Source organism: Nothoprocta perdicaria, unplaced genomic scaffold (assembly GCF_003342845.1).
Source record: "Nothoprocta perdicaria isolate Ctin4 unplaced genomic scaffold, notPer1 scaffold_3, whole genome shotgun sequence".
In the NCBI taxonomy this organism is placed as follows: Eukaryota; Metazoa; Chordata; class Aves; order Tinamiformes; family Tinamidae; genus Nothoprocta; species Nothoprocta perdicaria.
The window spans coordinates 1321006-1347189 of record NW_020455532.1 but is presented as its reverse complement, the minus strand read 5'-3'; the positions used below and the strand labels follow the sequence as shown (position 1 = coordinate 1347189).

The 26184-nt window shown below is 56.1% G+C and overlaps 1 protein-coding gene across 1 annotated transcript; it reads left to right on the top strand.

The window, feature by feature from the left end:
* Positions 1-26184, top strand: ZNF512B (zinc finger protein 512B). Its single transcript, XM_026042190.1, has 17 exons — positions 1-72; positions 3326-3445; positions 6178-6257; positions 7045-7173; positions 7686-7858; positions 8019-8272; positions 9238-9309; positions 10291-10425; positions 11761-11885; positions 14153-14245; positions 14919-15017; positions 15913-16185; positions 16437-16628; positions 22054-22155; positions 23224-23286; positions 25513-25611; positions 25891-26184. The coding sequence occupies exons 1-17, from the start codon at positions 66-68 to the stop codon at positions 26182-26184; spliced, it is 2310 nt and encodes a 769-aa protein (XP_025897975.1). The 5' UTR covers positions 1-65.

Sequence of the window (26184 nt, the reverse complement as noted above, 5' to 3'; positions counted from 1 at the left end):
CCGTGTGGTCTGTCCCCCGCCTGCTGCCCCACTCTGATGGCACGAGTGTGACGAGTCCTCGCACCATGCACAGTAAGGACCTACCCCGATCTTCTTCTACTGCCTGAGTTACAAAAGGGCTTTAACCAAAATCTAACAAAAGCACGGAAAGATGCAATCTGTTGTCTGCTTTCGGCATGTGTTAGGCCAAGGCGAGTGAGAAGTTTGGACATTACAGAAAAACAATGGGCTGATTTCTGCTGTATGGCTCTGGGGCGATTCCTGCGGGATCCCTGGRGTCGTATCGGTGGTGAGGGAGTGGAGTTTGGCTCTTGCTAAGTGGTTTCTTGGCTTTTATTTTTCATTTAGCCAAAAATAAGAAGGGGGAAAACATTCAAAGAAGTATTTGGTGTGGAAAACAAAGACGTTTCAACCATCCTAAGCTGGCCAGAAAGGATCCCTTTGAGGGGACAGATGTGTTAAGGGGCACAGGCAGGGATTAGCTGTTGGAGGGGGTGTTTGGGTGGCTGTGTGTGGCTCCCACCCTGGCTCCTGTGCTTTAGCTTACGCTGCCCTTGGGTGTTAAGGAAATAAGCGAATCTCTGTGCAGCTTGGCCTGTCCCTGCTTCTGCAGCATCGCCTGGATCGCTCCCTGCAGCATTCCTGAGATCCTGGAATGCCAACAGGTCCGGGAAGGGATCCTGCCCCTCTGCTCAGCTCTGGGGAGGCCAAACCTGGAGTATTGGGGGCAGCTCTGGGCTCCYGGGAACAAGAGGGACATGGAGCTTCTAGAGAGGGTCCAGTGGAACAAAGATGGTTAAGGGACTGGAGCATCTCTTGTATGAGCAAAGACTAAGCGAGCAGGACCTGTTTAGCCTGGAGAAGAGAAGGCTGAGAGGGGACCTGGTCAATATGTATAAATACCTGAGGGGAGAACGTAGGGAGGAAGGGGCCAGACTCTTCTCAGTGGTGGTCAGTGACAGGACAAGGGGCAATGGGTGTAAATTAAAACACAGGAAGTTCCATCTGCATGTGAGGAAGAACTTCTTCACTGTGAGGGTGCCAGAGCCCTGGAACAGGCTGCCCATGAAGGCTGTGGAGTCTCCTTCTCTGGAGAGCTTCCAAACCCACSTGGATGCGAGCGGGTGCTACGAGCTCTAGGTGTCCCTAGGGTTGCACTAGATGATCTCTAGAGGTATCTTCCAATTTCAGTCATTCTGGAATTCTGGGTTCTTCCCAGGCAGCCGGCACTGGGAGCCCGAGCGTGACCGACCTCCCAGGCAGCATTTGCCCAGCATGTAATCAAAGTGATCTTCATTGAAACTGCCCCAGTATGTACAGTGTTTATGTGGCAGATATGGTGATTATGCTCTGCAGAGTGTCTAATTACAGCCTGTCAGGTAGGCAGGAGGGGTTTTATCCCGAGCTCTCCCTTCCGCCACTTTCCCTCTCTCGGAAGTGTCTGTGTCCCATCACAGAGCTGCTGTGCTGGTCACTTGTGGCGAATGTCACCTCCTGTGACCAGGCTTGTTTGTTGAGATCCAAAGGTTGTTGCATCCCGGGATCCCTGGGCCTTCCCGGCGCTGCTGGCGCAAGCAGTGGCAAGTGCACGAGCCTCCTACCAAAGGAGCCCAAATTAGCTGCATAATCACTGCTGTATTCAGCACCGAATGCCAGAGAACCTGTTGCCAAGCCTGAAATTTTTCATTTGATCGGATTAACCTTTGTGTCCGTGCAAACAACCAAATATTTGTCACCAGCTGAACATGAGGGCCTTGCCGGAGCTCCTCAGCGTTTGGTTTGCAGCAGGCAGCACCCGAGGCCGCCCTCGTGTCCCGCGGGACGCCACAGGGACCAGCTCCGATGCTGCCCAAAACCTCAGTGTCCCTCAGCACCTACTGCCTTGTCTTGATCTGGCCCTTGGTTGTCAAAGACGGTATCTCAAGCAGCGAGGCTGCGTGTCGGGCTGATCCTGAAAATCACCTCGTTGCCTCCATTCTTGCACCTCTTCCTGGACGCTCAATTCCCGTGGGATCTAGGAGCAGGGAGAGAAGGGAAGGAGATGCCTGTGCCTTGGAGATGCTCCAACCACCCTGCTGCATTTGGTCCTGTCAGGCTGAGCAGCCTGTTGAGCGACCTTGGAGCCCTCCCATCCAGGCCGCCCTTCCAGCCTGCAGGGAGCAGGGAGGGCTCCGCTCGGCTCCGCTCCTCAGCTTCCCCGGAGAGGGATTTGGCACCATCTTCTAGACACCAGCAAGAGGAGCTGTGTGTTTTTTGCATTACAGAACACATTAAATATCAGTGTAAGCAGATGGTCCRAAGTCATCTTTCGCTCTGCCCCTGGATTCCAGCAGATTTGTAGACACGGGCAGGGTGATTTGGCTCCTTCGCTGTCACTGTCCTTTGCAGCAGACCTGGGCCAAGGCGGGAGCTGCCGCGGATCCGGCTCCCACTCGGGTGGACGCAGCTCAACTCGGCAGTGCTGAAGCTGCCATGTGCTCCCCAAAGCCACCAGCTGCTCAGCGCTCCAGGAAATTCCACTTGCATTTTAAGAGGCATTTCCAAAATGGAAAAGCGGGAGCGTCGTCTCCGCGGTGGCCGGGCATCCCTCCTTCTTCCTGCGTCGTAGCCAAAGGGGGGCTTAATCAGTGCCAGCACGTTCAGGTGACTCATTGGAGCCAACTGTTGCTCCTCTGTTGGTTTGAGCCTGACGGGCTTTGGGCTTATTGTGCAGCTGTAGACATTGGAATAAACTCGGGCTTAATTCTGCCACCACTGGAGCTGAGAGTTGTCCCCTAGCCTGCGTCCACCGGGAGCCAGAGTGGGCCCTTTGCGATAATTTCTGACGTCCATTATTTATAGAGAAGCCAAATTGAATTATTAATACGGAAAATTTAGATAACATTAACAATTCTCAGTTTATAATAGTTTCCCATTAATAACGAAAATTGGAAATTTATCACTACATCTACTCATTAAAACTCACTATTTTTTTTCCTTTGGTGTTTTAAATGAAAGTGTAGAAATAAACGAAGGGGAAAAGCCATTTATTCGTTGCTTCTTTGGAGGAAGCCAGCCCATAATTTTTAATAAAGTCTTTGCCATTRTATGTGGAGAGAAAACAGGGTGCAGTGAAAGCAGCTCTTCAGCCGTGTCTGTGGCGTTGCTCAGCCATACAGCAAGTGCTTAGAAACACATCCCATTTCTTCTCTTTGTATCAACGCTTGGCTGTCTGGTAGTCTCCTAAATCCCCTCCCTCTCCAGCAGCTCTCCTTGTTTTCAGCGTGTGTTTTTCCYGGCATCATGGAGCTCCGTGTGAGTTTAATTCATCCGCTGCTCGTTTCAGAGATGGGCGATTCCTATGCCTGTAAAGGTGGAAGGAAAACTGCAGGCTCGAACAAACCCACGGYGAGCAAAGAAAGGACGGATGCGAGGATAAATCCGCCAGCAGAGCTTCCCAAGCTCGGTAAGGAAGAGGGTTTCGATTCCATGGAGGTGAAGAGGAGGGAGGGGACAGGGTGCGAATGCATCGAGCCTSCTGGTGTGAGCGGCTCGGTGCAGCCTCCAAGGGCCCAACGAGCAGCGTTGCTTGTGCTGGACCACGAAGGCCACAAGCCCCTGGACCTGTAGGGAGCATTTCCCAGGAAATGGGGAATGCCAGGAAGGGAGGGAGAGGGATGGTCTCTCTCTCTAGAGGGTTGTACATCCATCTAACGAGGTGGGTGTCTTGCTGTCCATTTATCACGTTGGTAGCTAAGTGTTACGTGGAAGGGTGGAAAGGCTTAAATGAGTTCAGACCATCTGCCGTCTCCTGTGTCACATCCCCCGGGATGTCGGCTCGCGAGCGGGCGAGCCCGGGCACCAGCTCACAGAGGGCTGTCGCTGTGATGAATAGCCTAGAATTCCTCTATCCAGGAGTTTCTGGGCCCAAGGAGAATTTTATCCCGTCTGCTTGTGCCAGGCAGTCTTGCAGTGCCCTGCAGTGCTCACGAGGCTGGTGGCCCTGGATGCTGTGGGCAGAGCTGAGGCCGTGCCGGGTCCAGACGCGATTTTGCTGCGTTTGGGCAGCTCTGAGCCCAAGGTTTGGCGGGGGCCTCTTCACCTCTTGCCTTGGTTTGAGCCAGGGGTTGAGCCATGTCCCCATGAGGGGACACAGCCGGCTGCTCCATGTGGTGCCCAGGAGCCGTCCCAGCACTTGCCAGGCCCCAGCAATGGGAAAAACAGGCCCCAGCGACGGACCTCACAGTGCGCRTCCAAAATCCATGGCCTCCTGGCCAAACTTTTCCCAAATGTTGCTCTTCCCTTGAGGCAGTTGCGGCTGTTATCACTAGCCGAGCAGTGATTGCTATGGAGAAGGAATTGCACCTGCCTGCAGTTTGGGGTGCAGGGGATCCCCACATCCCCAGTGTTAGGGGATCTTTTCCCCCAGTGCCACATCTTCAAAGGTAGAAAAGCCCTCCCTTTTTCAGCCCTTCCTCCTGACTGAGATGGACGTGACGGAGGGAAGAAGTTTCGTTGCTCCTACGGGGAAGATGCTGGGAGTAAAAACTTTTAACAAGGTTCCCTTTGCCGGGGAAAATTAGGCTTGATGCCCACTGTGTCTTGGCTGGGAAGCCTCATGTGCTTCTCTGCATGAGATGTCCCCAAAAGATTTGGAACTATTGCAAGCTGTGAAAAGCAGAGGGGGAGCAGAGCTGTCACCAGAGCTTCCCCTGCACCCCTTCCCCTGCAGCCCTCAGCATTCCGGGTTTATTCTGGATACAGGGGCCTGGAGGGACAGGGACATGCTGTTCTGGTCACTTTGAGATCCTTTGAACCTGGAGTATTTTGAAGCATCTAGGAGACAAAGCTGAAGAAAAGGAGGAGGACTGGCAGGTACCTGCAGTGTTGGGAGCCTTCTTTCTTTTTTTTCCTGCAAATGCTGCATTATTTGGTGTTTTTCATGAACTCCCAGCTCATGGAGCCCCGCAATGTGCGAGACTCCTAGCTCCTGTATCAAGCATGGGGGAAAAGCCAGAGTGTGTGGTCTGAGCAAGCGTGAACCTTAACGCAGAGAAGACCTAAGTGCCAGAGGAGCCCGTGGTGAGCAGCAGCCCTGCGAGGGGCTGCGGGGAGCCCTGCAAACATCGCACCAGACCCTGCTTCCAAAACCCTCCTCTCCGCTCCCTTGAGGGCCATGAGCCTCCCTTTACGTTTTGGGGAGAGCCCAAACCAGACGGGGCCTTTTTTTTATGAGCGCTGCGTAAAGCTGGAGCGGGACTAAGCGGCGTTAAAGAGGTGCTTGTGGACGAGCCCCTCTCGAGCCRCAGGTACCTGTTGCCTCGCCAGCTGGCTCCACGTTGCTGCGGCCTCCTCCTGCTTTATTGCAGCTCTGGGGCCCCGCTGGAGCAATGAAGGGGGGAAGGTAAATGGCTTTTTAAGGACTTAATTTATATTCCATAAAGGTCACTGCTGTGTTGTACGTGAACARGCACGTCTTGCCCGCGAGGCCTTCTGGGCAAGTGGGATTCCCAAAGGAGGCAACATCCTCAAATGATGCTTTTATGGATATCAAAGCAGAGCAAACCAGCTGGCACAGCTTCAGGGGGCTGGAAATTAAATTGTCTTGTTTGCTATTTTTCCTCTGGCTGGTGGCGCAGAAGGCATGAAGAAGGAGACAGAATGTGTGTTAGGCAGCGCTTTTGTCAGTAACCTGTTGACTCTTGTTTAACCTCTGCCTGTTTTTCCAAAAATCCTGGCTTAGCTTCTGGATATGGCCAGCAGGAGCCTCGGAGCTGGGCTCTGATGTCTCAGGAGTTGGGGCGGTTGCAGGTGGTGCTTCTTTTTATCTGCTTTTCACCCCGAAAGGCTGTTTTATAGATGTGTTGGGTTTGATTTGTGTTAACCTAAATTACCCTCTGCTGGCTGATTTGGGGTTTCCTTCACAGGCAGGTTTTGTTTTTGTAGCAAATGGCCCTTATTCCCGGGCCTGTTCATTAAGCCCCTGGGCCACAGCCTGAGCTTTCCGTCCTCTTCTTTCCCGAAGGCCACTCACGTGTGTCCGGCTTTGGGTTACGCTCGCTCCCCACATCCCTCAAACTTCTCAGCAGCACTGCTGTTCCTTAGGCCTTTGGCAGCAGGAGGGCAGCGGGGAGCCAAGCGTGGGGACTGGCACCCACGGGCAGTGCCCAGGGTCACCTGTGCTGCCTCTGTTTGCAGGAAATGCAACCAGTGACAAAGCAGAAGGCAGGAAGAAGGGACGACCCAAGGCCGAGAACCAGGCGCTGAAGGACATTCCCGTAAGCCTCGCGTTGTCTTGTCCCAGGCACGGGCCCCATCCCTCTCCATCTGACTTGTCCTGCCCGGCTGCTCCAGCCAGCTCCCCTCAGGAGCAGCAGATGGTTTAATCCTCAGTACAGCATCGTCTGCAGGATCGGGGCCCCTGTGTCTCTTCCTTGTCATCCGTCAGCAGCCCTGAGCACCTCTGGAAACCTCGGTGTCCCAAGGCTTCTTCCTCTGGAAACCCCAGTGTCCTAAGGCTTCTCCATCCTCCCCTTCTTGGGGTTCTTCCCCACCGAGCTTTATTCTCTCACAGCCATGTTGGGTTTGGTTTAATGATCAGGGAGCACCGGGGAAAGGGTGATTTATTCCCTGCAGAAYTGTGCAGTTTAATTCCCGCACCTGAGCGTGGACAACACACAGAGCAGTTTGTCATGAGAGTGTGGGCATGGGCTGATTTAGTGACCAGATGAAATGTGGGGTGATTAAATCACCCGAGTGACTTGTGGCCTGCTTTATTCCTCACCTGGGTGAGAGCTCTGTGCTCTGGGAGCCCCGGCACGGTGAGTTTTCAGGAGGAACCGCCGGCCTGTAGAGCCCATGTCCAAAACTCCATTACGGTCCCATTTGCTGGCAGGAGCCTGCACGGTCCCAGGGTTTGCGGTGCGGAGGGAAGGGGCTGGGGAGGAGGAGAGCAGCAGCGTGGGGGTCTGATCCGTGTGCCCAGCCCTCTCGAGATGCATCTGCCCGGTCACCAGGGCCCACAGCGCGCCTCTCACCTGCGTCTCTCCTGTCTCCTCTTCCCAGCTCCCCCTGATGAACCAGTGGAAGGACGAGTTCAAAGCCCACTCCAGGGTGAAATGCCCCAATTCGGGCTGCTGGCTGGAGTTCCCCAGCATTTACGGCTTGAAGTACCACTACCAGCGCTGCCAGGGGGTAAGCAGACCTAGGGCTCCGCATCCTTCCCTGAATTACTGCCCTTAGGGCAAAGCCAGCCTTCTCAGGCTTCAACCTCAGTGGAAATGTGAGATTAAAAAAGGGGGAGAAAAGGCAGGAAGGCACAAATGGGCGAGAGGCTGTTTGTGAGATGTGTGCGAGGGGGCCAGGGTCCCTTCAACACTCTGTCAGGTCCAACTCAGAGCTGACCTGGGCCGAGCGTAGCTCTGTTCCAACAGGGAGAAGGGCATTTATGCAGTGTCCTATTTGCATGTCCATAACTTGCACTGTTGTTAAAGGCACTTTGAAATTATCCCTCGGCTACTCGGAGTCAGAGCTTGGGCTTTGATCTAGCTCTTGGCACCTTGTTGCTGCCCCTCTGGGAGCAGCGACCGTTGCCTCCTGTCCAGCATCCACGAAGATGCCTGAGCACATCGCAGTGTCTGTCTCCATCAGGACAAATCTTGTCTCTCTAATGTCACTGACTGTCCCTCTCTGCCCATCCTGCACAGGGAGCCATCTCAGAGAAGCTGACCTACTCGTGCTCGTACTGTGAAGCTGCCTTCACCTCCAAAACGCAGCTGGAAAAGCACCGCCTGTGGAATCACTTGGACCGGCCAGTACCAAGCAGCAAAGCAGAAAACAAAGTGCCGAAGTCCATTGGGAAGAGCAGTGGCAAGAAAAGGTACCCGCTGGTGGCCGGGCTGCTTGGCACTGGTGTGGGGAGGTCTGGGAAAAGGGGAATCATCCTACTTCCATTCCCATGGGCTGGGGAGCGGGGAGAGGTGTCAGTGACGTTTATCTCTCACCCCCTCTTTAAACAAGCCCTCTGTGCTTTGCCCTAGAGCTGCTGAGAGTTCAGCTTGCCCCACCATCCATCCCAAACAGGCAAAGACGGAGAAAGCTGCGGGCCAGGCCCATGCTGCGAACGGCGAGTGCCCGGCGGAGAGCCGGGAGAGCAAGGAGTTTCAGATCGCAGCGGCAGAGGCAACTGCAGCCGCGACACCCACGGCCAAGTCTTCGAGCTGCAAGGATGCCGGGCAGCAGGGAGGCAGCCAGGCCTCACTGCAGGAGGAGGACCCCGAGAGGATGAAGCACAGTAAGATTAGAGCCCGGAGAGCGGCTCCCATGGGAAAGGCCGGGACTCTGCTCTGGGGAGAGCTGCTGCGAGTTTGCTTCCATAAGCACTTGGGTTTGTGAGGGCAAACGGGATCCAGGGACGTGTCGCGGGTGCGTGAGGAGCAGGGCAAGGACAGGATGACGTGGTGCTCCTGCCCCTCGAAGCTTCCTGGCCTCAGGCCATTGCCAAGGGGTGGCCTGAGCTCTGCAGGGCCACGCGCCTAGGCAGCCCTGCAAATCCTCTCCTCTCTGAGCATCTGATCCCTTTCTTTGAACACCCTAGTAATTTTGCCCCCAGCAGTTTCTTGCAGCAGTGAGTTCTGCAGCGAGTTAAAAGCAGTTTGCAGCTGTGGTGGATACGTGTCTGTGAGAGCCGTATGGTCACAAATGGATTGAATTCCCTGCAGCGCAGCAAGCTGCCATCTGTCAGTTCATCTGTCCTAACTGGCCTTGGCAGTTGAAACCCGGGTGCTTCTGGCAAACCCATTTCCAACAGGTGTTGGGGCAGGGTAGGGAGGCTCCCTGTCTGCCACCAGTGCATGGCGGCAGGCAGTGACRTGCTGGGCCAGTTCCAGCCACGGTGCGATGTCACCCTGCTAGTGGGTGCAGAGTGAACCAGCACAGACACCWCGGCTGCCAAAGCTGTTCAGGGGCTGGAAACCACTAGGTGTAAAGCCATAATTTCCAGGTGTTGATCTGGCCTTCCATGGATGCCACCATCTCTCCTCAGCTCTGGGGTGGGAAGCAGTGTCCTCGTACTGTTTGGTGGGGTAGATGCTTCAAAGCCTCTTTATTTCATGGTGGAAAAGGCCCCGGGGGCTTGGATCCCTTCTGGCCACTCTTGGTGTGAACTGATGCGCTGCTCTTGCTTAAGGACTGCTGCAGCCCACTGTTAGCACAGTTATTTGACCAAATCTCTCTCTGTGTTTCTCTCTTTTGAGTCAGGAAGGAAACAGAAAACTCCTAAGAAGTTTACGGGGGAGCAGCCTTCCATCTCGGGGACCTTTGGGCTGAAAGGTAATACAGGGGCAACCCAGCCAGCTGTAGGGTTGTAGCTTCTCCTTGGGGCATAGCAGGGATGCCCCTTCTCAGTGCCGGGCTACCTCTGTGTGCTGGGGGATGTCACACYGGAGAAGCTTGGAAAGGGAAAGGAAGGCAATAGCATCACCAGAACTGCAAACAGCCCTGTGTGCTCTGCACTGGGAGCCAGTCCTGGGAAATGAGGCAAGAGAGGAAAGGACCTGGCCATGTCCAATCTGAAACACAAGATTGAAGAGCTGCTGACACGAATGGTCCATACAAAAGACAAACCCACGCCTGGGATGTAGCAGTATTTCCAGTGGAGTCCAGGAGAATTTGTGCTGCATAGGAAGACTCGGGGACACATCTGTCCCCCTGATCAACAGCATCTCCAGTGCTGGTTATTTTCAAGAAAATGAATTTGAAGGGGAAGAGCTTGACGAAGGGAGAGTGAGAGGGACTGTGACTATGCTCCATAAACCCCAGCATGGGCACAAGGAAGGGAGGAAACCTGGAAAATCCCTGGCATGAGAGCAACAGGATTTGGGCTGGATACGAAATTCATTCAACTGGGGAAATTAGAAGAGGGTTTCCAGGCTCTGGAGGAGGCAGCATTTTCCAGTACGAGTCCTGAGGGAGAGGCACTAATGGCACTGCAGGAACCCATGTCCTCAGCAGCCTGAATGGGAAGCACGTGCTTTGCCCACGCACTCGTGCAAGGAAAAGTTCCTCCTTGCTAGAAGCAACGACCTAACGTTTCCATAGTCCATTAACTGCCTGGGGGGGGAGTGTTTCCCTTTGTGTTTACAAAACACTGCARACTGTTATGACTTTGCCTATCATAGTTAAGAGCTTGGTCCTATGCATAGTCTTGGCAGACCTACAGCTGCCTCGGTGTCCCCCTGTCAGAGATTTTTATCCTGCTAAATTCAGGCCTGATTCAAGCAAGCATTAAATGAAAATTCCTTYCCTCTGCAGGCCTCGTCAAAGCAGAGGACAAGGCAAAAGCCCATCGAGCCAAGAAGCTGGAGGGGAGCACCAACATGGAGGACCTGAAAAAGAAACCTCCAGGAGCTGGTGTGAAGAAGGAAGCAGCTGTGCATTTRCCAGCAGGTGAGGCTGGTGGAGATAGAGCAGGGCAGCAGCTTTTACACGTCCTGGCTGCTCTAGCAGTTCATTCCTGTGCTCTGCTCCAAACCTGTGTGTGGTCCCACCTTTGCACTGCAGCTGCTGGTCCTCACACTCCTCCAAGCCCAGCAGGCTGTTTTGCTGGGTTAATTTTCTACTAGGTTTTGTGAGCTTTAGCACAAGCTAAATGCAGCATGAGACCAGAGCTGGAAGCTGACAGTTCCCATGTGTCCGAGGGCAGACACTGGCCCAAACGTATCTGTGTGGCCATGGGAGCATCCTGAAATGGGTGCCCTGCTTCACTCTAAGCACTGGGAGTTGACAGCCCAATCCTGAGGCTGGCTGCAGTGTGGCCACAATTTGGATCAGCTCCTGGGACGATGACATTTTTCTACCATCACTTCAGGAATGATGCCAGTGGCTTCAGGTGCAGCCCCGTCTTCCCCACGCCTCCAAGGCACAGCCTGCATCCAAACACAGGTTGCTGCTTTTCCCTGGGGAGCTCTGACAGCAGGAGGAATGCAGGATGTGCAAAATAAACACAGCTGCAATGTCTTGCACGGGCTTCAAATTCAAATAAACGTCTCTCTGATCTCAGAGCCGTGCAAAAGCATCCAAATAAACAGTCTTGGCAGGTTGTATCCAGGCCAGGCTTCCCTTGCTGGAAACGTAACGAGTTCTGCTGAGAACACAGTATGAACTCCAGGCCTGGGAGCAGGTTTGGCCCCACGTAGCTTTTATTCTGGGTGTTTTTTAAGCTTGTCACTGCCATTCAAATAAACACGTGGCTGGAAGCTACTATGCCTGTTAGCTCCCTGTGCTTCTGCTGGGAAAAAAAGAAAGCCAGGGAAAACTTTCCAGGCACAGGGTCTGGATGGAGCCAAGACATTCACTTTGTTTTGCTCCCACTAATTGTTTCATTTGGCAGCAGGGAGTTGTTCTAAGCAGGGCAAGATGAGGTGGCCGGGCATCCTAGTGTTTGAGCTCCCGATGTGCAGGCTATGGAGTGGGGTCGGAAAAGCAAACCTCCTTTTCCYTATGAAATGCCAGCAAGTCAGTTAACTGTGCATAAAATGGCCCAGTGACCCAGTTTGTTCAGACAGCTTCAGGACTTGCATGGGAGGTAGAGCTGCAAGTGCCTGGGAAGTTTGTGTGTCTGGATTTGACTTGACCCGTGACTGGGAGAGCAGTTGAGTAATTTTCACCACCGAAGTAGCTTTCAACTCGGCAAGCCATGAGTTTAAAAAGGGCCCTCCTGACGAGCACCCTGGGCAGGGGGTTGTCTCTACTGCTGCGTTGACACCTCTCTCCCCTTGCCAGCAAACCCCGAGGACCAGTGGCAGCGTGAGATCAGTGAGAAGGGAGAAGTCGCCTGTCCAACCTGCAGTGTCATAACCCGAAAAACTGTTGTTGGGCTCAAGAAGCACATGGATGTCTGCCAGAAGGTAGGGGCTTGCTGCACTCAGTCGTGACTCGTTTGTGTTTAGGAGAATGCAGATATCCRTGCTCTTTCAAGCCACGCTCATAAATTGGTATCAGTAGTTCCTAAAACTGGTTCCAGGGCTGTTTGATAGAGTGCTTGCTAGTCATCTAAAGAGAGCTGGCAGCTTCACTTGGGTTCTGATTCACAGAGGGATTTGGGAGGCTAATTTTCATCAATTCTGAATCCCTTTGTGGTCTGGGCCCCTTGTCCCAGTGTCTCCAGCCCAGCTGGGTATTTCTAGTAGCTGACTGAATAGACTGAAGGATAGAGAGATTGCTGGGCTTGTGTCTAATCTAGCCTAGTTCAGAGCTGCAGCTATGGGATTTTACTGTGTGCCATCAGGCAGGATAAATTGTGGTTGAACGAGAGCACTTCTCAGAGAGGCACCAAACCTCCATGTGCTCAGCCAGACTGTCAAGACACAGGAGCTCAGTAATGGCGCAGTGAAAAACTGCGTCCCTGCCACAGCACCATCCATCAGAGCAAGGAATTACATCCTCATCCGTCACCTGGCACGCTGCAGAGCCGTCGTCACCGAGCGCCAACGTGGGATCGATGCCTCCTGCTTGGAAAATATGCAGCTCGGCTTTGATTCCACATTCATTTTCTGTAGATGCCTCCTCAGCCTTTGCCTCAGCAGTTCTGCAGCAGTGGGAGGCTATTATCCCTCTCAAACCTCACATTACACGGGCGCTGGGTGGGATCCTCAGGCTGCTCCCATCCTCCTGGCGTCAGGGCACGCGGCAGCTTGGCCCTTGTGTGCGGGGCCGCCCAGACATCTCCCCTGGCACGCGAGGCCAGCTGACCTGCTGGGCACAGATCTGCGGGAGCAGCCGGGCCTGCCCTCCCCTCTATAAATAGGCACGTGGGCGTTTGGAGGAGGAAATGAGGCTCTCACAGCCTGCTAAGCTTATGACAAAGTGTCGTAACCGCTTCTGCTGCTCTGGAGCCAGTTCCTGCAGGCTCAGGCTGCCTGGAGAGGGCATGACTGCCCCTCTGGGCTATGTGAGCAGAAGCGGCTGCTTCCTGGAGCTGCTCTGCTCTCCATCCCCGTGAGCTGCTGGGCTTCGCAGCACCCCTGCCACTGAGCAGCCTGCGAGCTGAAAGGAAGTGAGGGATAGAGATGGTTGTGGCTTGCAGGATCTCCTCCTTGCAGTCTGGGGAGAAGGCCTTGCTAGGATGTGAACGTGTCATGTTCTTCGGTTCTAGATACAGGAGTAAACACATTTGGCATGTGATGAGTCGGGAAGCTTTTAGCTTCTTTTGGCTTTTTATCTTGTTAGGGCGAATGCTTCAGTCTGGAGCAAAATTAACCACTTGGGGCGTAAGTACTAGTGAGTCACTCCAGGCAACTGCGGTTTGTTCCTCGTTTCCCAAGAGGTTCAGGATAAGGATGGGTTTGTAGCTCCATCTTCATCCTCTCTCCAGCTGAGAGTCCAGACTCAACAGGAACTAGCAAAGGTGGAATGGCAGCCAGGCAGCTGGGATAGGAGCAGGAAATGGACCCAGCCACCAGCTCCCGCTCGAGACATCCTGTCCCTTGGTGCTGGGAATATTCCTCTCCTGAGTCAATAAATCCTGATCCCAGCTCCAACAAAAGTCAGAATCTGCTTACTGACTTTGCAAGTTCCCCTTGTAAATCAGCATGTCTGTGGCTGCATAGCAAAAGAGAGTGTTTTTAGTGCCTTTCTTAAGTTGTTCAGGAAGCCAAGTCAGGGGTCAAGCAGCAGAGTAACGTGAAGCGGGAAGTACTCTGGTGATGCAAGTTCTGTGATTTGTGTCCAGCAGCATCTTAATTCCAAACAGCCCAGACGCCCGTAAGGCGCTTTGTGCACAGGATCTGTCAGAGGGAGCAGGSCTGCAGAGCAGAGCCCGCTGCCGTGCAGCTAGATCAAAGCTCCTTCTCCTCCTTTACCTATCCCTCGAGCAGGAAGACTAAGACACCAAGTCCAGATGCTTCCATCTAACGGGCTTTAAATCTGCATCCAAAATGRAACGTTTTCTGAAAGCAGGGCATGTGTATTTGATTCTGTGACAGTGGTTTTCAGGATGATGGAGAGAGATCTCTGGGCTGCAGACTTGGATTGGGATGGGGAAAGAGGCGCTGAGCTGCCTGCTAAGTCCCACGGCCGCAGCAACAGCTTCCCAGGGGGTTAGAGCAGATCAGCAGCCCTTGGAAAATCAAACCTGTTGTAGCCTCCAATGGTGACTTGCCTCTTATTTCTTCAGCTGCAGGATGCCTTGAAATGCCAACACTGCAAAAAGCAATTTAAGTCCAAAGCTGGGCTGAATTACCATACCATGGCTGAACACGTCAGCAAGGTAAGAGAGCTCTCACCTCACACCTTCTTTCTTCTCTCTCCCCAAGATCCAGATGCAGAAGATCAAGCAAACAACCTGGGAATAGAGCGAGGACTGGAAAAATAAAACAAAGCTTCAGATTATGGATTGGGCCTGTTTTGAGGCAGATGTTGAATGGCTAAACTCTGCCTTCAAAACTGTGCCTGCACATCCAGCATTCTGCCTTGCACAGATCTYGCAACCCGGTGCTCAAAATTTGTCATGAGGAGAATCTGGCAGGTGCCAGCTTAGATGCAAAAAATTTTAAAAATCTGATTGCATCTTTCTCTGAGMTACCAGGGCAAAGCATAACTGTATTTCTACATGTCCCATGTTTACCAGTTCTGACTTGTCTTTTGCCTGTGCATCAGTGCCCTGCTGTCTAGTCTAGCTGGTGAATTTTCCATGCGGAAGCTGCTCATGGATTTCTCATTTGGCTTTTGAGGGTAAATGCAGGAAATACATGGGCAAATTTGGCATATAACGGAGAGGACATTGGCGTGCAGTTAAGCAATGGAAGATCCAACCTTTTTAACAGGGGGTTCACCCCCCACCAAGGGCAGCTCCTGTGGGGCAGAGGTTTGCACCCACTCCTGGCACAGAGGACACGAGTAAATGGTTGACTCTGTCGCTTCTGTTACTTCCTTGTTTCCAGCCCGTTCCTGTGGAAACCGCTGGACTTGGTGAACAGGAAGAGCGGGAAAGGCTGAGGAAAGTGCTAAAGCAGATGGGAAAACTGAAATGCCCCAATGAGGTATAAGAACAATTCCTGTTTCTTGTTCTTTGCAAAGATGGAAGGAGTGAGTCCCAGTGCAGAGCGGCACGCGCGCTCTCCAGGCTCCCCTTAGCTCAGCTGTGCCCGGCCTGCTGGCTCCCAGGCCAGGGGCCCTCCTAGCCAGAGGGCTGRACGTAGGACAGGTTGGAGAGTGTTTGCAGAAGGGCAGTTTTGGACTCGTGAACTCAAGCTACTGCTCAGGAAAGGGCTCGGTGCTGCCGGCAGCGTCCTGGGCACAGCACAAAAATAAACGGAACGGTCGCAGACAAGTCACGAACAGGTAAAGGGGGCCTGTGGCAGAGCTGTGTCTCTGCGGCTGCTTTGCTCTCTGCACAAAGCAGTGCCGGCCACGCTCGCCTCTCGCTGCCCACCTTGTGGTTCCGCAAAACCTGAGCAGCTTGAAGTGCTGCGGGTGGCACAGGGGACCCGAGCTGCTCCCTTGCACCGCTCTGTCCCCCACGGGTACTGCTGTCTCTATGGCTGTTTGGGGAAGAGCAGCTGCACAGCAGCAGAGAGAGCGTGGGCTCTGCAGGCGGTGGCATGGGACAAGAGGCCCTAGCGTGGTGGCTCTCTGCAGGGYTGGCCAGGCTGGGACAAGGGCTCCAGGCCCAGGGGAGCACGAGGTTGGGGTGCCATCCTCACACTCCGAAATGAAGGAGCCAGAAAGACACTGCCAAGACCTGGTGGAGCAGCGGCCTTGGGCCGGGCCTGTCGGCTGCAATACCCTTCGCTTGAAGGGGACGGGCTTCACGGAGCAGCTTGGCCGGGAGCTCCTCGGGATGTTCCTCCCTGCCATGCAGGCAGCAGGACCGCTCCGACATGGGCACGCCAAGCCGTGTCCCCCCCAACCCTTCTCTTCTCCCCACCTCCGTAGGGTTGCGTGGCCAACTTCTCCAGCCTCATGGGCTACCAGTACCACCAGAAGCGCTGCGGCAAGCAGCTCGCCGAGGCCGACAAGCCTGTCTTCAGCTGCCCGCACTGCGCAAAGAAGTACAAATCCAAGGCTGGCCACGACTACCACGTGCGGTCGGAACACGCGGCCCCCGTGGGCCCCCCGGACGCCTCCGCGGCCCGAGGACCGGGGCCATCCTTACCAGGGGGTGACTGCAGAGCTGCAGAGCCCGCGGGCAGGACTGAGCCAGGCAAGGCAGGTGCAGACATCGAACTGATGGTTTTTTCCCCTACCATCACGCTGAGCATGTGTTGTAACTTGTGTCATCGKTGGGGAACCAGCCATGGTCCCCTTTGTCCCTCTGAGAAAGCAGGGACATGTATTTAAGTAAGGGCAGCCGTGCCCTGCTCTRGAAGGCTGTGCTCCCACCCCGGAGCCTGCCCTGGGGAGGAGAACCCATCTCGTCTGCCTTGGTTGTGCCCTGCCTGACTCCATCTCTCTTGCAGCCTCCAGAAGAGCCAGAGGTGAAGCCAGAGCCCCCTCCCGTAGAAGATTTTGAAAGGACTCCAAGTGGCCGCATCCGTCGCACGTCGGCCCAAGTGGCCGTCTTCCACCTTCAGGAGATAGCGGAGGACGAGCTCGCCAGGGACTGGACCAAGCGGAGGATGAAGGATGACCTGGTACCTGAAACCAAGCGGGTGAGCAGCCTTTCTTCTTTTTGTGCTGGCTATACACAGGGCTGCTGGGGGGGACGTTCGTGCATCTCCTTTTCTGTATATTAAGTGGATTGGTGGTGGCAGAGACAGAATGGTTGCTAAAGAGCTCATCCAACACCGGCTGCTGCCCAACGCTGCCTCCACTGCTCTGGAGCCTCCTCGCAGCAGCTTTGCCCCTTCCACTGCCAGCACCCAAATGAAATGGAGCTAAATGTGGTGCTAAATGTGGTGCCGTGCAGGCAGCGGAGGGAGCAGAGGTCATGGCGAGAGGGACTTGTGACCCATGGGGCAGGCAGGGCTGGCAATCAGGAGCAACATGTGGAGAGCCTTGAATCAGATCTCTGGAGACCTTCAAAACCCACCTGGATGCCATCCTGTGCCACATGCTCTAGGTGTCCCAGCTCGAGCAGGGGAATGGAAAATCATTGGCACAAAGGCTGAATTTGAGTGGAAGGGCCTTCCTGCTGCCCCTGCTCTGGCAGAAGTGCTGCATTCGTTCTGCAGCAACCTGGAGGAGCTCAGCCTGACTCCGTGCCCGGGCTGYACACAGCGGGCAGGTGAAAAACTGGCACACAGACAGGTAGCATCCTCCTTGTGTGCCCCATCATCCCTGCAAGGCAGTCTCCACGCRACTCTCTTAGAGGAGGGCTGGAGATTTTGGTGCTGGAGCTGGTGGAAAACGTTTTTTCCCCCCACACTCCGTGTTGCTGGTGGGGGAAGAGTTTGATTTCCAGATGACTTCAGCTGAAATGCATTTATAACCTAAAAAAGTCAAGCCCAAAGTAGCTGTTTCATTTCAAAGGCTGTCTGCAGGCCTCGGGGAGGAGAGGTGCTCTGCTCCCTTCTCCCCGCTGCAGCCTCCACACTCRTGTTCTTCTCTCCTCCTCGAGTCGCTCCCCTTGCTCTTGACTTTGGGTATTTGGTGTTTGAGCGGAGGGAGCAGCCAGGAGTCCCAGGCCTGGACAACGGGCCCATGTGTGAGCTGGCACAGAGACATTGTAAAGGCTCCAGCCACTGGCACGACTGCTCCATGAAATGCTCTTTGGTTTGGTTTTTTTTTTTTGCTTTTTTTTATGAGACATTTCTTGTGTTCAGAGTCTAATTGTGTAAGTTTAATGTGAGCCCCAACTCAGCGCTGAGAAACAAAGAACACTGCAATGAGATTAAGGGCGGAAACAGCTTTGCCTTGAAGAGGAGCAGGAAGGAGGGGTTAGACTAGGTCCCGTGCTGCAAAATTAGGCCCTTGATCTGGAGGGTCGGGACCACAGTGTGCGCGATGGGCAACGCTCGCCGCCTGCTCCGGCCTTGTGTTGCACAGATGGATTTCCAAGGAGGTCAGTGCATTGGGAAAACGCGTGTGTGGCTCTGCGTGTGTCTAGCAAAGGCTGTCRGGTCCACTTGACAACACTCTAGAGCATAATCTGCTCAGTCTGGGGCGTTTTACTGCAGAAGCAGTGCTGGAGCATGACGTTTTTGCTCGAGGAACAGCGTTGGGGGCGGCAGGAGGCAGGTTCGTCCCGGGAGGCTGGTAGGAGCTTTGYGCGCGCTGCGGGTTCAGCGCTGCGTTCTGAGGAGCCACTTGGGACTGGTCTGCAGTGCAGAGCCCCTTGCTTGCGGGTGTGGGAGGCCTGAGCAACTGCAACATGGCAGCGAACGCCCAGACGGGTGCAGTTACGGCCCCCAGAATTGCACTGTTCTGAAAAGGGACTCCAGCCTTCGTGCCAGGAACGCTCTGTTGCGGGTCTGGTCCCTGGGGGTGCGGGAGGATCGGAAAAACAGGCAGTGTCCCCACACCAGGGCATTCCTGGTGGCCAGTGCTCCCAGGAGCCAACAACACAGAGCTGCTGGAGCTGTGGGAAGACGAATGCCCGTGAGGTGGGACCAACCACGTGGAGAGGAGGCAGCACGCGGTGCCTCCCATGGCCCTATCTGCAGGAAGGTGGGATGTGTGCAATGGTGCCGGCTGCTGCTGCACCAACAGTCAGCTCGGCAGGACCTAGGGAGCACCAGGGCTTCTTCTCACCGTGTCAGAGCAAAGCCAGCCTGTCCCCAAGCTCCGCACGCTGTGCTGCCACCACGGTCCCCGCTCCGAGGGCAGCCGATGAAGGCGGCCCCCTCTGCCCTCCATCCCTCCTCCAGGCAGCAAGGCTTTTCCTTGGAGCAATGTGGTATGTGACAATACCCCCCGAAGCCTGGGGGGAAGTCTGGCAGCTCCTCGGCAAGACGACGGGATCCTGCAAGCTCCAGCGTCTCCAGATCCCACAAGCTCCAGCGTCTCCGGATCCCACAAGCTCCAGCGTCTCCGGATCCCACAAGCTCCAGCGTCTCCGGATCCCACAAGCTCCGGCGTCTCCAGATCCTGCAAACTCCGACGTCTCCAGATCCCGCAAGCTCCGGCATCTCCGGCGCTCCGTGGCCGTGGCACTGGGCTCCTGCATGGCCCACATCTCCCTGGGCGGCAGCTGGTCTCAGCCGGGGAGGGCGCTTGGCCTCGGATCCCGCTGGTGGCCGTGGTGGGTTCCCGTTTCCCCAARGGCTGGATTCCTTCGCACCAAAGCAATGGCAGCGGAATAAAGATTGCTGTGCGGATCCCAGGCTCGCCGCTGCCTCCCTTCTGCACTAACCAGATCCAGCATTTCTAAATATACACTGGAGTCTTATTTTCTCGCTCCGATCTTTATTTGCCTCTGGATAAGCTGAACCAGATGGGGTGTTTCACAACGGCTGCTTGCTGGGGATGTCAGATGGGGAAGGGCAAATCCCCTGCTGCTTTTCTGGGAAAAGTCCCCCTTCCAGAAGCCCTGTGAAGATGTCAATCCTACAACCCTCCACTGGCCTTTGCCGGGGCTGAATGGGCATCAGCTCTCTGTGGGCAGCCTCCAGTCTTGCCTTGATCCATGGAGAGAAGATCTGGGCTTTTGGAAGGGGAGGCCACCAAGGTTCCCGGGTGCCACGACACGAGTGGGCGGCTGCAGCGGCCGTCAGCGTGGTGATTGCTCCGGTCTCTGGCAGAGGGAGTGATTTTCCTGCCCGTTTTGGGGCATCCAGTGAGAGAAACAGCCTCCTGGAGCAGAGGGGAGAAACCTCTAGCAGATGTTATGGGAAAAGTCGGGAGGAAATGCAAGGCAGGAGAAGATGCCAAGGAAAATCCTGTGATTTCATGGCTTGATGCGTTCCCGGTGCCCACATGGCTGCCGGGGCTCTGGGGTTGTCTGCTCCATCCCGGCCTCGCCACGGCTCCTCCACAAGCGGGATGTGCTCCTGTGTGCTGGGAACGTCGTCCCGCTCCGACTGGCTCCTCGGACCGCCCAGGGCTGCTCAGACAACGGAGGGGCAGTTGGTGACGCTCCAGGAGGGCCTCGGATAGGGATGTATGGAGAGGAGGGTCCCGAGCGTGACCCGTTTCCAAGCCCGGGGGCTCTCGGGCGGCTGGGGCTCCTGCTGAGCCCCTGGCTGCAAAGCCTTGGCAGACCCGGGAAGATGGGGTTGTTGGCAACAAAGGCCTCGTGCCGGCCGYGTGTCAAGCAGAAAGGCAAAAGTCTTCTTGGCGCTTGGCTTTCTAAACAAACCTCCTGTGGAACTGGGCTGAATTCGGGAGCGGAGGAGCCTGGCCAGCGCCGGCCCCCGGACCATGGCCCTGTGATCTGGGCACAGGCACCAGCGCCCGGCGCAGCCCCGCGAGCACCGACCACCGCGGCCACACTCGGCCCGAGCTGAAGCCTCCAGGTGAGACCCGGCCTCTGCCCTTCCCTTTCACCGCCTTGGGAGCTGCCTTGGTGACGGTGCCGTCCGGAGCGGCGCCCCGGAGCCGCCGACAGCGCCAGCTCCTGGACCTGTTCTGCCTTTGCTTTCCAGACAAAATTAGCTGTGGATTCCCAGGACCGGGACCACCGGGCGATCGGAGCGCCGGGCTGTGCGCTCGGAGCCTCCCGGACTTAACGGGCCTGCTCCCATGGAGGCCTCTTGGCCTGGGCCGAGGCAGCCTGCATGGTTCTCATTTACCGCGATATATTTTGGGGAAGGGGAGAGCTGTCTAGGGAGCCAGAGCATTGAAATATGAAAGTTAATTGAATAAAACTGTCAGTCAAAGAAAACAAGCCTTCCCACCCCAACATCCTTCGACTGTTCAGAAGAGATGGGCTGGGGCCAAAAGCAGTTGTAGGCGTTTAATGATTTGGCCATGCGGATTTTCACTTACAGCCTGTTTGAGGAAAATGAATGGAAAAAAAAAATATTCCATGCCTGAGGCTCCTTCTTAATAGAGACATAAAGATGACTTTGACATTCCCAGAACCGCAGCGCCCCAGGAAGAGAGGGATTTGCATGTTATTGTGCAGAGCCTGTGGGAGGAGAGCGGGAGGGATTTTTCCCTGGAGTGGGAAGCCAGAGCAGCGGAATCCGCCTCTCTGAACATCCCCCCTTCCTCCTCCCGGGGGACGCGCGGAGGGAGAGGTTGTTGCTGGGGCTCTGTGCGGTTACCATTAACGTTTGCTCATTCCTGGGATTGATTGGCTTTTAATTACGGAGGCCGCTTGGCATCCCAGCCCTCGGGATCAGTGACAGAGAGGGGCTGCTGTGCTGTCCCCAGTGGTGGCCCGGGTGCCCATCCCAGCGCCTCAGAGCRCCCGCACATCCCGCAGCGTTCCCGCATCCCTCCTCGGGGCCGCTCCTGCCGCCCGCTCTCCAGGCCCCGCGGCCTTCCCGCTCGGCCGTCCCTTTGGAGCGCTCTGCCCCGCGGAGGCACCTTCCCCGGCCGGACACAGCGTCTCGGTGTGTTCAGGAGCGGCACCGGTGGGAAGGGGASGCTGCCAGCTGCCTCCCCGCGGCATCGGAAGCACCGGCGCCACGGCCCGGGTTMAGGCACGGCTGCCTCTGCCCCTCGCTGCGAGCACCGCTGCTCTGCGCCTCTTCCCGGGAGAGTCCCGAGCAGGGAAGCGGCTGCTCGGGCACCGCGTCCCGGCGCCAGCCCTGCAGGTACGGACCAGGGACACGGCTGCAGATGCTCCCCACGCGTCTGCATGTGCTGAACAGGCAGAAACGGAGCCTGAAGGGGCAGCCTGCTATGCTGAGCCTCAAAGTCGCTAATAAAGTAGTAATTAAAAGCACTTGGAAAAGGCAGCGCTGCCAAAAGAAGACACAGAGACACAAGAGTCTTTCATTGTTGGATGGGCTATACCCRTTAATCGTGGAAAGAAGCCGCGGAGGCTCTGCAAAACTTGGCGGCCGGCCCCTGTGCCCGGCGTGCGGGGCTGCCGGTTCTGCCGGTTCCGAAACGCAGAAGGGACCGCGCGGCCCGGGACGTCCCTGCTGGTGCCCGCAGTCCCCCGGCCTCCCGGGGAGCCCAAGGGCTCTGCCAAGGCCGGGACGGGCACGTGCCGCTCTGCTCATGGTGCTCTCTTGTTCGCAGCTCAATTACACCCGGCCAGGACTTCCCAAGCTAAATCCCAGGCTCTTGGAAAACTGGAAGAGTGAAGTGAAGGAGAAGGGTCACATCAACTGTCCCAACAACGTAAGGACTGTTTCTATTCTCCTGCAGGCCAGCCTGGTTGCAGGCTGGACTAGGAGGGGGAGTTTTGGGGTAAAAACCCACCGAGGGCGGGTGTCACTGGGCCCCTGGAGGAGGCTGCCGGTGACACTGTGGTGGGTTTGGTCACTGCTGAGACACCCGTCTCACCAGCTCTCCCTGTAGTTGCTGYTGTGACTACTTGAAGCACATCCCGTGCTCAGGAACCTGCCAGCGCTTCCGAGGGTTCGGAGAGGACCAAGGCGCAGGGACACCCTGTCCTAGCAGGGAGCGGGTGTCCGGGCTGGGGTTCAGCCTGGGGTTCCCATTGGGGCTCTAGAGCTGCCCTTGGTCACCTCCCRAGACGGGGACAGAGAAAAGGCTGCACTGCCTGTGCTCAAGGGCCTTTCTCCCTGCAGCACCTGCCCCTTGCAGGCAAAGCCGAGCCTGGATTTCGGTCCGTTTCTTGGCACACGTGGCTAGCCCCGGAGCGCGGGGACGTGCCGTGTGTGCCGCATCGCGCTGCGAAACGCAGCCTTGGCCCCAGCTCCCAGGGAGGTGGACTCCACCCGCACGCTGGGCCCTTGATTTACAGTCTGAAACAAAGCCTGGGGAATGGGAATGCTGAGTGGGGCTCTTACCGCAAGGCCGGGGGAGCCGCGCTGCCTAATTAATGTCACACACAGGCACTTTGAAAAGACGTTGCTCAGAAACGGGTCATGCTGCTGCCCGGGTGATTTCTCTTCTCCGTTAAGCGCCTGCTGTGGCTCCAAGAACTCCCGTAGCCCAGCAGGGCCTCCTGGCTGCTCGCAAATGTACGTTTTCCACGGAGACGTTGAGGGGAGACATTTTTCAGCCCGTTGCAGAGGGATGTGGCCACATGACTCCCATTAGCGCTAATAGGAAACGTGTGACCAGAGCCCTCTGCCTCTYGCAGAGCATTAACCTCACGCTGATTAGCCTGGACCCGTGGCCTTGCTGGCGCAGGAGGCTCCTGGCCACAGGGTGGAGGAAGGCAAGGAGATGATGAGGCAGAAACGTGGCAAATCCTGTGTTTTTTTCTTTTTCCTGCAGTGCTGTGAAGCCATTTACTCCAGCGTCTCCGGGTTGAAAGCTCACCTGGCCAACTGCAACAAGGTAGGTCCCGCGTCTTCCAGCTTTGGCTCTGACAYGGTGGCGAGTCTCGTCTTTTTCTGCCCACTTCTCATTTGGAAGAAACAGGCCAAGGGAGTAATGGCACGGGTTAAATGTCACAGCCACCTTCCTGCAGCTGCCCAACACTGCCAGGAATGGATGGAGGACACATCCTGCATGCTGYTCCCAAATCCTCCCAAATCCTCACAGGACTGCTCTCTGTGCCGTAAGCCCTCAGCTCAAGGCAGGGTAAGGGGCCCATGGGGAGAGCAGGACATGAGTTGCGGCCCTTTGAGCAGTTGCACCATCGTGGTCTGTGGTCTGGGCCAGCCACTCACCTCCACACCAACCTCCTGGGCAGGACAGGGCTGGGCCTAGCAGGTGCCAAGGAGGGAATTTAGCTCCTAAAGGAGAGGTCTAACCCGTGCAAATGTCCCTCACCAAGGGCTGAGACCCTCAGCACTGCCAGGGCTGCAGGAATGGGGACTCTGATGGCAGCAGCTCCCCAGGATCCTGCCACCCCAGCAGGGTGAGGCTGCTGCTCCAGCTACCGAACATGCATCAAACAGAGCCAAGCAGGAAAGCTTGGAAACTGAACCTTTTCCAAGGGATGTGGAAATGGAAGGCCTTTCTGGCAGCTCCGTGTGGGATGTAAGAGGCCAGGGGTCCGTGCAGGGCTACAGTGCCCACGGATACTTGCGCGATTCCTCTTACCAGGCAGAGCAGGAATGGGCTCCAGCAGCTGCCGCAGCAGGAGGCATCAGGAGCAATGCATAGGTCCCTCGAGCTGGGACCCGGTAAGAGCTAGGAAAGCTTTAAACCCTGAAACACTTCCAGCTGCCGCTTCCATTGAGTGTAGCTTCCAGGAGGCAGCCCCGGCACATGCCCCGTGGTTATTAAAAACACAAACTCCCGCACTCCACCAACACTAGCTGGAACATCAACTCCTAACGAGCTCATTTAAATAGGCTGCAGAGATGCAGCTGAAGATCCAGCGGGGTTGATGCAGGATAAAAGTGCAAACACGGGAGACTACAGCAGTTCCTTGGCAGAATCAGGCAGCCACGAGCAAGCAGCCCCAGGGCAAAAGGAAGATCTGAGGGGATCTGAGCACGGCACAGGCCTGCGTTAACCCCGCCTGGCATGGCCTGGTGTGCCYGGCTCCTCCACACGTGTCCTTGTCACCACTGCAGGACCTGCATGCAGAAAGCAGCCGGGCATTTGCACAAGCAATTTATTTATATTTTTATATCAAAATTTGTATTTATATAAAATATTTGTAGATTTATTCCCTACTTTAATCGTGGCTGCATTGCCCTGGTCGGGCGAGCCCAGCATAGCCCATTGGGGACACTTTGCTGTGGTCACCCTGAGTTTTGCTAATGCAACGAGTTGAGCTCTGCAGTGCATACGTGCCAAAGCAGAGTGACTCGCACAGCCCCTCTGGAGCTGCCGTGAATGAGCTTTTCTGTAAAATCCCCAGTCCTGGGTGAAATACATGGAGTGCTAACAAGGGGGAGAGGCTGCCAGGCACTGCCCCATCCTCGGATGGGACTGAGATGCTGAGGGGATCTTTACATGAGCGCTTATGAAGGCGATTTGCAGCGGGCCCGAGCCTGCCTGTTTAGCAATGAAAGGCCTGTCTAAGTGCAGATTTACAGCACAGACCCAGTTCTGGAGGAATTCCCACTGATTATATATATATTGCCCGCAGGGGCCCATCCATAACCCCCTAGTCAATTGAGAGCCCATTAACCCCCCGGGCCGTGAACTGCGGCAGCGCGGAGAGATCCGTCACCCTCCCGGGGGCTCCGGCGACAGCAGCCGCAGCCGCTGCCTCTTTCTGACAGCGCAAAGGGAAAATTAGGTGAGGCCGTTGGACATAAATCAGCTGCGTGCTGAGTGCCAGGAGATGGCAGATTTGCTGGCAGTGGGGCCACGGGGCGCTCGGCCACGCAGCGACTGCTGTCGGTGATGCACGGGCAGTCAAACTCCCTGCTCCGTGCCCCCGAGCCTGCAGGAACCGSCTCTGATTCCTGGTTTTCCCGCTGTGCCGCTGTCGGCAGCCATGTTGCAGCAGTCCGGGCGGAGAGTTGGAGCTGAGACCTGCTGCGGTTGTGACACCCAGCCCGGGGATGGCAGGGCTGCAAGGGGGGTTGTTTTCCATACCTTGGTGCCTCCTTGCCGGAGCGGCGGGCACCGAGCTGCCCRGGGTGCCGTGTCTTGCAGGGGGAGCACTCGGTGGGCAAGTACCGCTGCCTGCTGTGCCAGAAGGAGTTCAGCTCCGAGAGCGGCGTCAAGTACCACATCATCAAGGCTCACTCAGAGGTGAGGACGTGGCTTCACACCAGCCCCGCTCGGTCGCCCTGCGTCCCCTGCGTCCCGTCCGCTCGGGCGCAGACCCAACACATCTTGTTGTKGCCGAGGGGGGAACTTGCTGGCACCATTGGAGTCTCCGAGCCCCCCTCGGCACCACCGGCTCCTTGTCCCCGAGGTGTCCACCACCCATCGGGCRCCGTTCGGGAAGCGGGGCTGGAGCGGCAGCGCTCGGGCCATGCTGGCCGAGGAGGGTCCCTAACCAGCCGCCCCTTCTCCCCCCGGCCACAGAACTGGTTCCGCACCTCCGCCGAGGCCAGCCGGAAAAAGAAAAGCAGGGATCAGCTTTCTTCCACCAAGGAGGAGAAAAAGAAAAGCACAAACGGGAAGAAAAGGGGGAGGAAACCCAAGGAGAGGCCTCCGGAAATGTCCCTGAAAGGCAGAGAGAGCRCGGCGGCAAAGACTAATCACAAGAAGGCGCCGGAGCCCTGGGAAGGCTCCCGCGGCAGCCCCGGCGGGGAGGAGCGCGCGCCCAAGGCCCCCGGCCCCCGCAAGGCCGGCGCCACCAAGATGCCCGAGAAATGA